The sequence below is a fragment of the Rhynchophorus ferrugineus genome, unplaced genomic scaffold, assembly GCF_030347505.1.
Source record: "Rhynchophorus ferrugineus isolate W39M unplaced genomic scaffold, kcgeb_rfMv2 rfM10, whole genome shotgun sequence".
Lineage (NCBI taxonomy): Eukaryota > Metazoa > Arthropoda > Insecta > Coleoptera > Curculionidae > Rhynchophorus > Rhynchophorus ferrugineus.
In genome coordinates this window covers 13,003,427-13,018,928 of record NW_027472589.1, presented here as the reverse complement: position 1 = coordinate 13,018,928, position 15,502 = coordinate 13,003,427, and the positions used below count along the sequence as shown (strand labels likewise).

Here is a 15,502-nt window from a genome sequence, read left to right as displayed (position 1 = left end):
TGCGATACCCGCGGGTTCGAATCCTGCTGGGGCATGGTCGTAAATTTATGTTTGTGATTGTTTAAAATTTGTGAATGTTTTAGGCAAGAATGTAAAATCCGACAAGGAAAATGATCCCAGTCACGCCAGTAACCAGGCTGTGTAAGACCGGATGTTTTCTGGGATGATTTCTAAAGTTGGTCACTCGCCAGTCGGTAGGCTTAATGCTGAGGATATATATATATATATATATATATATATATATATATATATATATATATATATATATATATATATATATATATATATATATATATATATATATATATAAACATATATATATATAAACCTATAGTTGGTAAAAGGAGACTTATTTTTATTCTTGGATAATTGAAATACCTCTAAAATAATAACTCCTGAATGTAAACTGCTTAAGAGAGGATTAACCAAAGTTCAATATACTAGGAATTTCGGTGCAAAGCGATTCAGGAACCAAATAGTACTTAAATTTTATAAATAACAACCCAAGTCAGAACAAATTTGTTAAAGTGAATTGAAAATGTTATATCACCTTGAGGTGGTTCATTTCATTAAAGAAAAAAAATGTAATTATCCGAATAAATATATTGGCTTAAGACTACTTAAGAATATTTAATCAATATACATCCTTCGGCTAGTATGTTTTTACAAATCATTTAAAGCGCTCATAAGTTAATTGTTTTCATCTCATTTGCCTTTAGGAAATTGTGAAGAGGATTGATTCCATACTAAGGGGGATGTATTACCAGGAGTTGAGAAATTGCAACTTCACTTTATACCTTCAATTTCAGATGTTACTATATGAACCAAAAGGCAAGGCAATATCACGTGCCCCAGAAAATTGTTCTATTATAGTGTCAGTCTGCGATTATAGCTGTCGGAGACAATAGTGAAGAAGCCTCACGAAAATTACAACTGGCAAGTGACAAAATAAATAATTGGGCACAAGCTTGGAAATTAAAAATTAATGATAGTAAATCTGTACATGTACAGTTCAGCTATAAACAGACAGTGCAAGCACCAATAACCTTAAATAATAATATTCTTCCATATAGCAACATCGCTAAAAAGGAACATATAAAGAAGAAAAGAAAAGAACTGGAATTGAAATACAGGAAAATGTATTAGCTAATTGAAAGAAAATCATATTTGTCAGTACATAATAAATTGCTATTATATAAGCAAATACTGAAGTAAAATTATGGGGATGTCCTGCAAAGAGTAACATAAATAAAATACAAATTTTTCAAAACAAAGTCCTGAGAGGTATTGTGGGTGCACCTAAATACTATAGGACTGATTACCTACATCGAGACCTTCAGATACCCACAGTCAGTCAAGAAATCAAGAGAATTGCAAGGGAGCATGAGGAAAGGCTCCATTCTCATGAGAATACTGAAATATTGCAGTTTTTGGATACCACCAGAACAGGACACAAACTCAAAAGAATCAAACCATCTGATCTTGTGCAGTGTTGTGTAGTGAGGTGCATTTATTAAAAAATACAGCAGTGACATGTCTAAACATTATTTCACCAGAGACTGAGATAGAGCCGATGGATCTTCTTAGTTATATATCTAGTTTTAAGTTATTATAAAGACAAATTGTAGATTAGACGGAAACGACTAGTAACATGTATTATGTATTAATTAAATAATAGTAAAAAAATTATAGTCAGTAATTCTTTAAACTATCTTTTTTATTTTGTATTAATATAAGGTATTGTCACGTCGATAATATAACATATATTTCATCAAGAACCTTTAAAAAAATATAAATTTAAAACCTTTTAATTGTACACTTTTTAATGATTTTTCAGACAGAATTTTTAAAATAATATGCACCATATACTTTTGGATAAAACAAGTAAACAAAATTTTAATAGAGAAAGACTCAAAGTTTGCTAACAGAATGAGAAAATAAAAAGATGGAACTCTAATAAATCCTATTAAACTAATGGCCCCAAACTAATATGAAAAAAGGAAAAAACAGAAGAGATAATTTTGATTTGTTAAAAAGTCATTTCTTTATGATAATATTTATATTTTATAACATAATTTGCAGTATTACAGATTATAATTATCTCATTCATTGAATTTTGTTTAATAAATTTATTTCGGAAATTAAATTATTTTTTAATTAAATCGTATTGTTCAATTAAACGTGACGTCATGGCAGTTACGTGTGAAACTTTATCAAAGAGCCAATCAAATATATTTAGAGCATAATGTTTTCCTTACAGGTGCCTATAATAGAGATTTAAATTGACTAATCCAATTGTTGGGCAAAGCAAAACTTTTCTCCAGAGTCCCCTATTGAGTTGTCTCTCAATTACTCTATAGTTCTATCCTAAAGAATAAAAATGTAGATTACTTCTTTACGCTTTTAATATTAAACACCTCTCTGAGTTATGCCAATATCGACTGGAAATATTCAAAATAAATTTTGAGTCGGCTCTGACACGTGTGCGTCTTATATTATGTTATATAATTAAGATAATAAATTTTGTACATTAATCTGCAGGCATCAGCAACTTCCCTTCCTTTAGGAAAAAAGTAATATATTTTATACAAACAAAACTGGCCCTAAACCAACAGCTCAAAATAAAAGTATTTACGATTTGCTCATATTATTCTGTTTGATTTACCATACGACAGTGAAAAAAATCTAAGTGAAGACAGAAGTTTTTTCAAACCACAACTATTTTGCTCAGGGAGCTAATATATAATAATTTAACTAATATATAATAATTTAACAAACAAATATTTAATCCTGCATAAAATCAGTAGAGTGCTATCAAATTATTATGGGTTCAATATCTCTCCAGCTGTTTCGAATCTCTTTAAAAATATTAAATTGTTAAAACTCTTATACTTTTCTCCAACTTTCCCTTAATTAGCTCACATGGAAGATACTTAGATTATAGTCTGAGTTATGATTTCTGAGTGCACAGGTTATGACATATCTTATTTTACCCTTAGTGGTTCCACATCTGCCCAATAGGCAATAAATATTTCTTATGTTTATATTACATATATATATATATATATATATATATATCATGTCGCATATTTAGCTGATTAGCAAGTACATTGGGATGCACTGACTCTCTTTCGAAGTACTTCACACAAACTCGTTAAATCACACTCGTTATAGGCTTTAGAGGAATATCGCATTGTATCACTTCATTTGAAACATAGTACGGATCATCAACAATGGCACGCAACACTTTATTTTGGAACCGTTGAATGATGGATATATTAGATTTGCTGGCGGTACCCCATAGTTGGATTCCATATGACCAAATAGGTTTGAGCTATCTAATGATAACTTGGATTTGCGCCAGATTTTTGATCTAATTTAAGTCCAAATTGTTTTCGTTTAGCGAGTATGTGCTTCTGCCAGGTTTGGAGTCGATCTAAGTGCTCACCAAGATATTTAACATCCTCTGCTTGGGGTAGTTAACAATGATTAATATTCACTGGTAGCCATGTTCTTCTACGCAGGGTAAAAGTTATACGGGTGAGGTTATGACATAGCAAAAGGGAATTAAATACAAAAACTACTATCAATTTACTTCCAAATACTATTTTACTATTAGGGAAGAAGAGGCGACTTGGAGCACAAGGACGTACGTAGCCATTGTCCCGTCTATAGCTAGGAACAAAAGGTGGTACTCTACATTTGCCCGAACTATACTTAACTACGCTTTCCTGGCATTCCTTGACACATTTTTCAATAACATAATATGTACCATAAAAAGACAATTCAAATATAAAATAAGTCATGACGTCCATAATGATGCTAAAAACTTCTTGGGTGAACTGATGCTCGCTGATTTTCGCGTTGTATCTGCTAATACAGATTATGAGGCTTCAAGCACTATTCACGATAGCATTGCATTGTAGAGTCATATCATATTTATGACGATGATGACGATGAAAAGTAATTTTAATATTTTTGATGGCTCTAGCTATCCAGCTAATAGTGAGGATCGAGACAATTTTTATCAATTTACGAAAACTAATTCTTCATTCCATTGTTTGGAATATAAAGAATAAATATTCAAAAATAAACTTTAACTGAAACTGCATTTTAACGAATAGAAACGATCTCCCTGTTTCACTTGCGAAATAACCGTTGCAGGGTGTAATTTCCTGTTAAGACAACAACAAATAAAAGGAAACCTAACCGGTAATAATTCGTCGAAGTCGGCCAAGTTCCGGCCGTTTTCCCGCTGCTGGTTCAGCAGGAACGACTCTACCAAAGCCGCAACTTTTATTTCCAATTAAGTCAAATGGTTCGCCTCCTTTATGCGCGCATCTTGTGGTTTTTGGGAATAACATAATCATCCGAGAGATGCTGTCGTAAATCCGGCAGCCCACTTGGGACGCTGTCAGTAATAAAATGTTCCCGGATAGACAAAGGTATTTGGGGATTCGACATCCAGTCGTTAATTTTTGCCGTTGTTTCGTAATTAATATCCTTTCTAGTGGTGGTAGCTAACTGGGATGACCCTAACTAGTGTTGGGAACTATCGACTGAAAGCGACTATCGAATGTTTAGTAATTGACTACTTTTTACTATCGACTGTTTCAGGCGCCATTTTCAGTGCGACTGATCTTATTACTGTTTACTATCGACTGTTTCAGTCGTGTACTTTTAGTTACTATTTTTGGTTCTACTAGTTCCATTCGACTGATTTCTAACGTTCTGGCTGTGTAATCATAGCCGCCACCTTGACAAAAATGTACTCAATTTATACTTACATAGATTTGTATGTAATATAACAGGTCAGTTGAAAAGTCCTCGGCCTACCATTTACACATTTACACCATTTTTGGCTTTTTTTTTCAATTCAACATAATTGCCTTCAAGGCTGATTATAGCGACACTCTTAATTTTTCAATACCATTTTTGTAGTACGATTTATCCTTTGCTTCAAAATAGGCCTCAGTTTTGGCGATCAACTCTTTATTCGACGAAAATTTCTTCCCAGCGAGCATTCTTTTCTGATTGTAGGTGAACTGCATATGCACAAATTTGCTTTCGTTAATTTTTATTTTCCAAGCTTGTGTCCAATTATTTATATTGCCGCTTGCCTGTTGTAATTTTCTGCTTCTTCACTATTATCTCCGACAGCTATAATCGCAGTATCATCAGCACATGTAGCCATCGTAATATTCTCTATTTGCGTTATATCACAAGTGTAGAGTAGATAAAGCATCATAAAAAGTAGATTAGCTCCAGTACACTTCCATGTGGTACACCTGCTTTAGCTTCTTTTATTGTAGAGTAAGCTTCTTCTTGTTTGACTCTAAACATTCTGGTTGTAATGTATGATTTTAATAGTTTGGTGTGTTGTTTTGGTAGCATTTTCTGTAGTTTGTGAACAAGGTCTTGATGCCAAACCTTATCGAAGATTTATGCTACATCTAAGAATATAGCTGAGTATACTTTTTTTCTTTCGTAAGCTTTTTCAATAACATCTGTTATTCTATGGATCTGGTCAATTATTGAATGCTTGTTAATAAACCCCAACTGGTGTGTTGGTATTAGGTTTTTTCAGTTTGTTCAGTGTGCAGTGATAGGTTTATAGGCTTTTATTTCGTTTGGTGACTTCCCAGGTTTTGGGGTCATTGTAATTTCTATCATCTTCCCTTTCTTGGCAGTTTTTGTAGTAATTCTCCTGTTATTAAATCGTAGCCTGACGATTTCCTGGGATTCATGTCAGTCTTAATAACTTTGGATAGCTCTTTCGACGTGACTAATTCAATCATCAAATTTTCAGCTTCTATGTCCGGCAAGTTATGTTCAATATTAGTTTCGTTTAGTTTGAAAGTTTTTTCTAGATATTCAGCAAATGCTTCTGCTTTTTGGCGATTGTCACGTGCCCAATTCCCACATAGGTCTCTTATAGGTGGACTGTGTAGACATGAGCGCTTCAGATATTTCGTGGCTTTTATTTATAGATTTGTTTTTACTTTCCAGTATTTCTCTTTTCAGTCTTGTTTAAAATATTTAAATTTTCAGGTGTTCTGTTTTGTTGCCATTTTTTTTTATTTTTGTTTTTCAGCTACCATTTCCTTCACTTCTTTTGGATAATTAATTCCTTTAATTGTACTCTTAATTTCTGGAGTATTATTCCAAGCAGCTTGTTGAATATCTACTACGAATTTTTCTGCTTCAAAATTTAATTGTTAAAGAAGAATGTTATAAATTAATTGATACTTTTAGAAAAAAAAATACTTGGAACGATAAAATATTGATTAATCATTAATTGAAATGAAGTAAATCATCATAATGTACGGAAACTAGCAAAGCAATTAAAAAATCTTACAAATTACAAAGTGATCTTGATCCATAACTGGTCTAGGCCATAAATTTAAAATGTTTTATGACGATGGCGTGTTAAGTTGACCACTAGGTTTACGATGACATTATTTATTACACTGTCGCCTAAATATTAAATAGAAGTCATGAAATATATTTGGGATTGCTATAAAATGTATCCAGTGTATATACCAATGTAAGAAAAAGTGTAAATACTTTATAAAAGAAACACAAGTTTTTAAATTGTTACATCAAACAAAACAACAGTTGCATATATTATATCGAAGAAATTAAAACTACAATTAATTATATAGCTACAATAGTTTATAGGTTAGAGTTGTTTTATTATATTTACATTGAATTTTTTTCTACACTAGTATAGGTAGAGTTCTAGGCGCGTTTTTTATGTAGTGGTATCCCCCGAAGGCTAATTAACAACTGTATATCTGAGTAATGTATTTTACTTTCATTAGGGAGCATATTTACCTTTTACCCTTAGTTCTTGTCTCCTTCGATGCAATGTTTCCTTGTAAAGTCATTTTGATATTAGTGTATTTTTCCTTAGTTTGTTCTATTACTACCTATATACATATTTCATGATAAAATTAGATCTAATTGCCATTTGCCATCTGTAAAACAATTAGTGTTATTCTTCTACTAATACATGTTAACCAAACGTTCATGTATATTCTGAACAATAACACACATGCTCATCAAGCTTTCAAACTCTATAATACAATTCCCTACAGTTAAAGTATATTAATTGTATACTGACCTTTAGTGGTTTCCTCTTTCATCACCCTGTCTTGGTAATCGTCAGCATTGAATCATAAACCAACATTCATAAAGTTTTATTCAATCACTGTCACTTTCAGAATCACTACTCAATTGAATAACTAAGCTGCTTATTTTCAATCTATCAAAAACTTGCTCACGATTCCACCATTTGTTAATTTCTTCTTCAACGTGTCTGATCGAGCTCATCCAAAGCGAAGGCGTTATAGTCAACAATGCTTCTTTCCATTAATCCAGACCGTTGAACTGGTTTGAAGATCCTTCTCAACTGTACTTTAAGCCATTCCTTAATTACAGCCTATGTTGATGCACTTGTTGGAATCTTCTCCACCAGTGTACTATGATATGGTGCATTGTACATAACAATAACTGATGGTTTCTCCAAATTCTTTAAAAGCTGATTTTCGAACTACTTCAAAAACAAGTTATGGTTCATTTCTCCATGGTAATTGCCCTTGAACTTAGAGGAAAACACTGATTATACACCACGAATAAAACCATTCCTGTTTCCAGCATGAAGAACTATATGTTTGCAGTGAATTATTAATAAATATTATGACTAACAAAACCTAATCCATAGTTATTCCAACTTTTACCTTTTTCCATCGACTTTTGTTGACTTTACACTATATTTATTATCATCTTATCATGAGTTAACCAATGTGCCATTCTGAAATATTAATGCGTCATCTAAATATACAAATTGATTTAATAATTATTCCCTGATTTTGTTACATGTTTTTAAAAATTGTATTCTAAAAGCAATGTCTGGAAGTTCCATTAAATCCATTTGTGGATTATCTTTACACCACTTCTACATCCCTCAAATGGCTGCAAATCTTTTAGCTTTTTATGGGTATGTTCCAGACGAACAATTTTCTCTGAAAAAATTGTATTAAATTATGTTTAGATTGAAAAAACTACTTACTGTTTTTATATATCTCATACATTTGATCTCTGATACAGTTAACATCAAGCTGATCTTGATTCGTCACCCGTTTCTTTTTGGTGAATTTAAGGTTATATTGTTTTTTACTTTTTGAGATATTTTAGCGACCGTGCCCGCACAAATATTCAGTGAAGCTGCAACACGCTAAAGAATATTTTCAATAAAAACCGCGGCCATTTGAAATTTATTAAAACAAAGCCTTAAAACAACGTTTGCCAGTTTATAACCCGTAATTATAATATTTTGAAGAATTTTGCAGGCTCATTCGGTTCGAACTTGTCAAACAGCATTCTATCTCTTTTTAAATAGAATAAAATGAGAAGGAAAATATTGTCTGACTGTATAACGAATTTACAACTTTCGACAGCCACATATTGATAATAGAGCTTAGGAAGAAGATTTGTGTTTTATATTTTAAACTGTCGCCTGAAATAAACGTTGCCATATTGGCGTCAATATACTATCCTAATTACAAAATGTGTTGGTTGCCGAAAAGCATTAGAACAGATGAGGGACAAAGAACTAAAAATTCTACAATTGATTCCTTCGAAACAAATTTCCAAAAGCATTAAATAATACCTAGGAGTAACAGGAATAGCTGTAATAGTAAAAAAGATGATATTTTTTTGTAGGACAGTAGTCAGTACAGGTTTAATAGAGTTAAAGTTAGCCAGCTTTCTAAACGATATCACATGAGTTTGTGCTCATAAGGATCTTTAGAAATATTGTTTACTTTAGCAAGTTTTATTCACTCCCCAACAAGAGACTGTTTGTCTGATCCATGCCAGCACCTCTGAAAATCTAGTGTTTCTGAATAGAAATTCTTCTTTTGCTGACTAATAAGCTAGGCTGGACTAGCCGTATTCTATTTAGCCGTAACCTAACGCCTGATTGTATTTTGTAATTTGTGTTTTAAATAAAAGTAGTTAAAATATTGAATTTGAAAATGCGAGATGGTATCCTATATTTTTCTATTTTAATTAAAGCAAATCGGGTATTTTGAGCAGCTCTGCATTCATAATTTCTTCATTAAAATAAAATATTTAATCAATGTTTTCCTAAAACCATTGCATCTTGTAAATTAACAATTAACAATCTATGTTCAAACTAAGAAATAAATAATTATGCAACTTAAAACTAATTATTATCGACGTTATTTAATTTTACTGTGTATTTTTCAGATTGACTATTACAGCTTCATGTCCAATGAACTTGCAGTATTTCCCCATGGACAGACAACTATGCCATATAGAAATCGAAAGTTGTAAGTAATAAACATTCCTTTGAAACAATTCTTTCGAATTCTTCCCCCTAAAACCGATCGATGTCATAACCAGTTGATTTCCAACTTGTTTTCTGTCGTTCTTTCTATCGATGACCGCTCAATTATAAAATAAAGTTATCGCTTACCGTATCGAGTGAATCGATAAGAAGAACGACCCCGTTAAAATGTTATTTAACGTGGTATACAAAATCACAGCTGTCAAGTTTTCGACTTTTGCAAATCGATAATACCTGTACATGTGTATTTGTCAGCCTAGAGATTCGAAAGCACATGTCATGTTTTTGTATTTCTCTCGCTTATAGCAATCTCGGATTTGTATCTAACGAGATATGACGACGTACAAGATGTCTAATGTTGTTCTTGCATAAAAACCTACATTAAACTATGTTCTTAATGAAATAATACATCGATATACATCGAAACCATCACTAAATAAGTTAATTTTAGAGAAATACCAACATACAAATAATAAAGTAAAATATGGATAAAAATAAATGTTACGTGATATGTTACAGAAAAATATTTCCAATATTTCTAAACCTCTGAATGACTATGTAATCTCTATTCTTAAAATTTGATATTTGTTTCCATTATGAATTCACGAAAAAACTAATATACATAACAATTAATATTAATATTATACTTATATTATTATTAATATTATAATTAATAAAAAAACGTATAAAAACTTCATAAAAAAATCTTCTAAGCATACGTAAAAGTTTCACCCAAAAACACAAATATAGCAAGCATTTATTGATATGGAAAAAAATATTTGAAAGAGCAAAATGAAGAACACTATGTTTTATATAACAGCAAAGAGGTGTAAGTAATAAAATCGCGATGATAATTCAAAAATATACAGGATGGGCACCAATACCGTCATTGTAGACGACATGAAATGAAAAATCTTTAAAACCCAAGACGTAGCGAAAAGAAAATGTTATAGAATACGGAATGATAATGAATAAAAACAAAATGTCATAGTGATTGCAGAACGAGTAAATTCATCTAAGTATCTAAGTAGTGGAAACCAGGAGATGGAAATGAATGTCAGATTTCAAAAACTATGTATTGTATGAACGAATTCATTAATAAAAAGAAAATATCAAGCAAAACTAAAATGGAACTCTAACATTTGAGTCTTGGGCACTGTCAATGAGAGATAAAATTGAGATAAAAGAAAAATGAAATACACCAGAAGAGTCAAGAATGGAACAAATATAGACAATGAGAGGTAAAAAGATAAGAAAAGACATCAATTTGTATCAGTGAAAGAATACATAGAAAGGAAACAACTCAGTTGGTGGGTACATTGACAATGCATGGAGGACACAAGACAGGCAAAGAGAAAATAGGGATAATAAATAGAGCAAAGACCAAAGGAGAGGAGAAAAATCAGAGGGCGTCATAAATAAACCTGTGATGATTCAGAGGAAAGATCCTGACCTGAAGCAAGAAAACTGAGAAAAGTTAAAAAAAAGATGTTATACATGGAGGAAGAGAGAATTCTATTATAAATATCTTCGTTTTAGTAAACATGATGGTATATTAAGTACAATAAATGAGAAGCTATTTAAATTTAATTAAACAGTTTTGTATCAAAGCTAGTGAGGATTTTCTTAATTTCCTTTGATATAATAGAATATTTCTTCTATAATTTAAGAGAAATCCCTTCATTTGGATATTCAAAAATGGATTAAGTAGCCTCAATAATCAATAATTATTGATTTCTCCCATTCTAGTGATACAATATTTATCAAGCCTGTGTCTTGCTTGAATTTCCTTTTCTGTTTCTATAATAGAAATGATTGTTTACGTATATTCTGTGTAAGTTGGTATTTTTGACATATATTGAAATTTTTATCAAAGATACTAGACCAGAATAGGTACTTTTGAATTGTATTTTTAATAATTTTCTTACAAAATAATAATATTAAATATTAGTAACACATTTAATGTAATATAACTATTTTAGACTTTAAAATTTGTAAATTTTAATAAAAATACGGAACATATATAAAGAAAGAAATAGACTAGAAGTATTTTTAGTAACAATATATGGACATCTTGTGCGATAAAATAAGATTTTTACAGCCTATTCAGCTTTTACATTTTTTTCTTATAATCGAGCACTTTTTTTGGTTGATTTTTATACACAAGCAAAAGCACTGACAAATATTTCGTTATACCAAAAGAAATTTTTTAACATAATTAGTACTACCATAGGAAACTATATATGGTATACATATATATACGATATAATTTCCTAAATGTATTGTATAAATTTGAAAAAATTGTATATTATTTTTATGGTTTGATTTCGACACAATTAATTTGTTTGTTTCATTTTTCTAATGATTATTTACGAAATTGAATTATGTCGGCAAAATTATCGAGTTTTAATTGATTATCTCTAATTTTATTTGTTGATCTGTATGTTTGTTATGTAAGTTTTATACCATAAAACCATCAAATACTAACGACGATAAGTTTTTCCTTGTTTAACTATCTATATTCTATAGAGTTAGTTTATTGTAACAAGATAATGCAACATAAATAAATAATAAATCTACTACCCATCATTATTTTTAATAAAAAATTAAAACTAGAAATTTCATAAAATCTTTTAACTTTCAATCTTTTATATTATATAATTATATTCTCATTAATGTACATTCTATATAGTTTAATCGGATCTAGTATTTAATCATAAAGGATTTTTAATAGATGACGTTGCTAAGGTTTATATTTTGGTGAAAAGCGACAGTATAAAGATCAAGAGTCTGTTATATATGCGATAATATTTTGTGTAGTTATTTTCATATTTTTTTTTACGTTACAATGTGTTCATTGAATATTTGTTCAAACTTATACTGAACATACTCGTGATTCGACAGATGAATACAAATTTAGAAGGTTTGGAGGAACCAATTTTAACGTTAACAATAAATAGCATCTATAAAATAATAAAAACAAACAAACTAAGTAAAGAATCCAAGTCAAACACAACAGTTCCATATGCAAAATTGTAAAAGTCATATCAGCGAATGAAAAAGTAGAAAAATAGATGCCAAATGATCTGATAGAAGGAAAGGAATGGAAAATGAATTCTTCCTTTAGAGGCAAAAAAAGTTATTTTTATATTGAAATATAACTGTTATTCTTTCACACTATATAAGATTAGAAGAATTATTAAAGCACTAAATCTAAATAAAGCTTTCAAACAATAGAGTAATAATTTCAGCGCTATGTAATCAAGTTTGTACCGTCTAGGTAACGGTTTCGTATTTTTCTATAAAACATATTAACATTTCTTTAAATTTTTTAACATATTACTACTAGTTGTTGCAGACCAACTTACAATTTGTCTTTAGAGTGACTTAAAATTAACTACTTAACTAGGAAGATCTTTCATTTTTCCGTATTTGTACATTTTAGTACACTTACATACTACATACACTAGTACACTACATAACTACACAAGATCACACTGTTTTGTTCTCTTGAGTCTGCGTCCTATATCAGTGTTATTCAAGAGTTGCAACACTTCGATGTTAACATGGGTTAACAAGCCTTTCTTCATGTCTTGTTGCGAATTTCCTCTATGACAGTCATTATCCGAAGGTCCCACAATAACTTCAGATAATTTTCAGAATTTTTTTCCGATGTTTTGACTTGTATAGCAGAAACTTTTAAAAAGAAAAAAATTATTTTCTTTCCTTTATTATTTATAATACTCTTCCAACGAAGATTTACATCAAGATTCGCTACAAGATAATTAGCATTGTTACTGTACGGGATAATAGTATTATTCATATTTATTGGTACATGAACAGTTTAATTGTAGGTTAATGGTTATTTATGTCAGTACTTGCATGTTATGGTTTTCTGGTTAATTCTTCGCTATTGTCTGTAATAGCCCGTGTCACAGTGTCATCAGCAAATGTACAGACTAAAAAAACTGGACATAAAACACTGCCTTGCGGTACACCTGCTTTTGTTTCTTTCATTTTCGATTAAGCTTCTTCTTGCTTAATTCTAAACATCCTGAGTGAGATGTAGGTATTTAAGACTTCCACGCATTGCTTTGGTAACATTTTATGGAGTTTATTCATGAGTCCCTTATGCCAGGCTTTATCGGAGGCTTGTAGTACGTCCGTGTAGGATTTTTCTATAGTATATGTTGTTCTATGTACCTAGTCAAGCAAGAATCCATCAAATGCATCTTAAGTACTACTAGGAAAATGTCCATATACTTTTAGTCCTCCGTTAAACACACTACATTATATCAAATTCCCTATTTGCTTGATAAAATGCAGCTAGAGCAATAATTACAGTCTGCCGATGAAGAGTAGTGTCAGTTTCTTACAATTTTACCCGTAATTACAGAATTTGTGATGAAAACAAATTCTTCTTAACTGTCCAAATGTATGACTAATAATTTTCTTCGAAAACTCTATAGCAGAAACGTTCTGCCCAACAATTTTTGTCATGGCTTGATGGAAAATGCTTACCTAGGTAAGCATAAAATATAACCATAGTTCAAAACAGGATTTTTCGACCAACGTTTTTAAAAAAATTGCTATTCATTTGACTAAACAATTCCAAAGCAAGTGCTAATATTAGTAAATGTAATCTTATTATACACATTTTATCAATCAATCACTACATCAATCTAGTTACTTATAGTGTTATGACAAGTTCTAAGCCAAGAGAGACAATAAACTGCTATTCTAGTTACTTATAGTGTTATGAACTATGTGAGGTTTAAAATTAATTTATTTGTTCCCATTGCTGTTCGTATTGCCTCTACAAAACGCTATTTTTTTAATGTATCTGCAACTCAACATTTATATAATGTTTATACAAAAGTAGAAACGTGCAACTAACTTAAAAATCCTTTCATAATTAAATACCAATGTCTTAGACTAGACTTAGACTTAGCATAGACTTCTAAAAAATAAAAAGTTATAACATAGAACATCCTATCCATAAGAATGTACTTATTTTTGGTTAGAATAAAACGTTTTTCTTTCTATAGAAATAAAATAAAACCGGACTGTTATTGTTTGATGGTTTTACCGATCTGGAAAAGTTATTTTCGGATTTCTTCTCCGATACAGCACCAGCGGAAGAATCCGAAACTCTAAAACGACACGAACAAAAAAAAAGCCAATACTCGCGACCAATCAGCAAAACAAAAGCAAAGTTGTGAGCTGATTGCAACACCATATATGACTCGGAACGCTCACAACGTAACGCCTCTTAAGCAAAAAAAAAAAGAACCGTAAAATTATTACAAAACTGTACTGTACCGGACGGACCTGGAACTGTGACAAAATGGCCGTCACCGGCAATTGAGGAGCAGGGCCGGACAACAATCGAAAATTTTCTGCGTTTTCGATCAGTATGGACTTCCCGGCATACCACAGTTATATCACGCATGCTTTTTCGTTTGATTTTTCTGTTTACTTTTTTGTTTCTTTGTTCTATTTACTATTTGATATTCTTGTCGCTTTTCCACCCACCCTACCCCCGTATTAATCGATATAACGTCTTGTTTGGTACGATATTGTCCTGAAGACGTCTCGTAACGAAACTTGGGAGTTTTAATCGCACGGAGCGTAAAAGACAAACCAAAATTACTTTCTTGCCAGCCCAAAATACCACAGAATGTATCTAGAGTATTTTAATTATAATACAGAAACAGAAAAAGTAAAAAATATTCTAATTCGGATAGAAAAAATATACTTTTAATGATTAAAAATGTAATGATCGGTTAATATTTAAAACTCTATAATTTATAAAAACTATTAAATAAATCTGAAACTAACTAAATTAACAGTTACATATCACTTAAATAGTGGTAATTATTTGGTCTATTTAACAATAAAGAAATAATATATAAAAGCTAGCTAACTAGCTAACCCTCATGTTAAAATAAATGTTATCTGCCTCCAATTACCAGCACATGGATCGAAGAATTAATAATACATTACTATAATTATCTCCAAAATCAATTTAGATCTGAATAATTCCAAAAAAAATTCTATTACTTCTCAAATTTCACTTCATCGACAAAAAAAAACAGGAGAAAACTAAGTAAAGATTAGTATTAC

At 30.7% G+C, this 15,502-nt stretch overlaps 2 protein-coding genes across 9 annotated transcripts in view; one reads left to right on the top strand and one right to left on the bottom strand.

The window, feature by feature from the left end:
* Rdl (Resistant to dieldrin) overlaps positions 1–15,502 on the top strand; it is a 139,405-nt gene that overhangs the window by 100,025 nt on the left and 23,878 nt on the right. For all 8 annotated transcript variants that reach the window (XM_076416572.1, XM_076416567.1, XM_076416573.1 and 5 more), the window contains exon 7: positions 9,277–9,359. In XM_076416572.1, coding sequence (XP_076272687.1) covers positions 9,277–9,359 — 83 coding nt within the window. The remainder of the gene's footprint in view (positions 1–9,276; positions 9,360–15,502) is intronic.
* LOC143204119 (uncharacterized) overlaps positions 6,587–15,502 on the bottom strand; it is a 40,802-nt gene continuing 31,886 nt past the window's right edge. Inside the window, exons 4-5 of the mRNA XM_076416589.1 lie at positions 7,127–8,027; positions 6,587–6,980 (exon numbers count right to left, since the gene is read on the bottom strand). The gene's annotated coding sequence lies outside the window, so the exon portion shown is untranslated. The remainder of the gene's footprint in view (positions 6,981–7,126; positions 8,028–15,502) is intronic.